Genomic DNA, 1,928 nt, shown 5'->3' with positions numbered 1-1,928 from the left:
CCAAGCTCCCAGGCTCCCAGGCCCCGGGCTCCCAGGCCCCCAGGCTTCCAGGCCCCCACCTCCCAGGCCCCCAGGCTCCCAGGCTCCCGGGTCCTCAGGCTCCCAGGCCCCCAGGCTCCCAGGCCCCCAGGCTCCCAGGCTCCCAGGCTTCCAGGGCCCCGGCTCCCAGGCCCCCAGGCTCCCAAGCTCTCAAGCTCCTAGGCCCCCAGGCTCCGAGGCTCCCAAGCTCCCAGGCCCCCAGGCTCCCAAGCTTTCTGATCCCCAGGCTCCCAGGCCCCCAGGCTCCCAGGCTCCCAGGCCCCCAGGCTCCCAGGCCCCAAGGCTCCCAGGTCCCCAGGCTCCCAGGCCTCCAGGCCCCCAGGCTCCCAGGTTCCCAGGCTCCCAGGCCCCCAGGCTCCCAAGCTCCCAGGGTCCCAGGCTTCCAGGCCCCCGGCTCCCAGGACACCAGGCTCCCAAGCTCTCATGCTCCCAAGCCCCCAGGCTCCCAAGTCCCAGGCTCCCAGGTTCCCAGGCTCCCAGGCCCCCAGGCTCCCACACCCCCAGGCTCTCATGCTCCTAGTAACACAAGCTCCCAACGAAAACAAATGGACTTCTCAATTTTGAATGTATAGCCAGGTGAAGTTCGACCCTTCATAGTGGACCGGAAAGTGCATGGCACTCCCTTAGGGAGCCGGAGAAAGCTGTTTACATCGAACTATCCAGTCATAAGAAGCCATTATCCTAATTCTGTAGGAATCAAGCCAATTTAAACGTGGAAATCCCCTCTGGAAGCAAATGGACTTCCCATTTTCGAATGTACAGCGAAAGTAGTCAAGCGACTGTGTGCATAAGCAGTCTGGAAAGGATTTGAACTTGATGCTATTTAGCCCAGCACAAGTAATATCCAACCTTGACCACGGATCTGGAGCAACCGCTGACGGAAGAGAAGAAATGAACAATGAACACAACATAACACAAAAATGCAAAATATACACGGACATAAAGTTAAAGAAATGAATACGACTTAGCCAGCTTGGCTGCTGGACTGCCATGCTTGCACAGTCGAACTACCTCGCTCACATAGACCGCGGTTAGCTGCTTGCATGAATAAACAGAATGGTTCCACCTCAAATATATTCGCCGTTGGTGCCTTTCATTAGCGCCAGCCAATCTCTTGGCAGTACAGCGGCGACCCACAGGCAGGATCTGTACCTGTCTCATTGTGCATTGCCACTCATTGCAGCATCAAACTAACAAGTGTTATCGTCTTTGTAATAATTACCTTACTCAGGATCAAGAGTCTCTGGCTGTGCTATAGTTGGCTCCAGCCCGACCCTACTCTCTAACTATGGTTAGCCCCGCCAGCCGGACCGGGTACGACAGCCTTTGCGACCGGCCACTGGACCGGAACCGGACCCGCCGAATTTGGACCGAAAAGGTGTTGCTCGACGCCCCCAATCATGTCCTAGTGATAAAGTATGACCATAGCCAGCGTTTTGAGCTGTCAGGCCGACGCGCGCGACCGGTCTTCGCTATGTTTGGGTTGCTTTGAGACACATGGAGACACACACACATGTACGCGCAAATGAAAAATGAAATGAGCAAATTTATATTTTCTGTTTCCTTTAAATTGAAGTTGGAAGTGGAACACCCTCACAGTCCGTAACACCTAAGACCTCAAGTAACAATGAAGTTCGATAAAATTTTGGTAATGATAACACCTAAGACCTGAAAGTAATGATGAAAACGATGAAGTTCTGCCTGCGGCTCTGGTGCCGACGGGGCATGCCGGTCTGATGCGGGTGGCTTCACCACCGACGCCGACGGGGCATGGAAGTCTGTTGTGGGCAGCTGCAGCGCCGACGGTGTGGGCTGCTCGCGAACCGGTCTAGCGTGCGACGGTGGAAGCTAGTGCTGAGGAATCAGGACCTTTTGCATGCTTGTCGACA

General features: G+C 55.9%; 1 protein-coding gene across 1 annotated transcript; it reads right to left on the bottom strand.

The window, feature by feature from the left end:
- Positions 1-189: 189 nt before the first annotated feature.
- Positions 190-441, bottom strand: VOLCADRAFT_62788 (uncharacterized protein; the record flags this gene model as incomplete). The annotated part of the gene is made up of 1 exon (XM_002952632.1): positions 190-441. A coding segment is annotated over one exon (252 nt), but the record flags the coding sequence as incomplete, so codon positions are not given.
- Positions 442-1,928: the final 1,487 nt, after the last annotated feature.

This window comes from Volvox carteri (assembly GCF_000143455.1).
Source record: "Volvox carteri f. nagariensis unplaced genomic scaffold VOLCAscaffold_31, whole genome shotgun sequence".
Classification (NCBI taxonomy): domain Eukaryota; kingdom Viridiplantae; phylum Chlorophyta; class Chlorophyceae; order Chlamydomonadales; family Volvocaceae; genus Volvox; species Volvox carteri.
The sequence above is the reverse complement of the archived record's forward strand: the minus strand, read 5'-3'. Positions and strand labels throughout refer to the sequence as shown.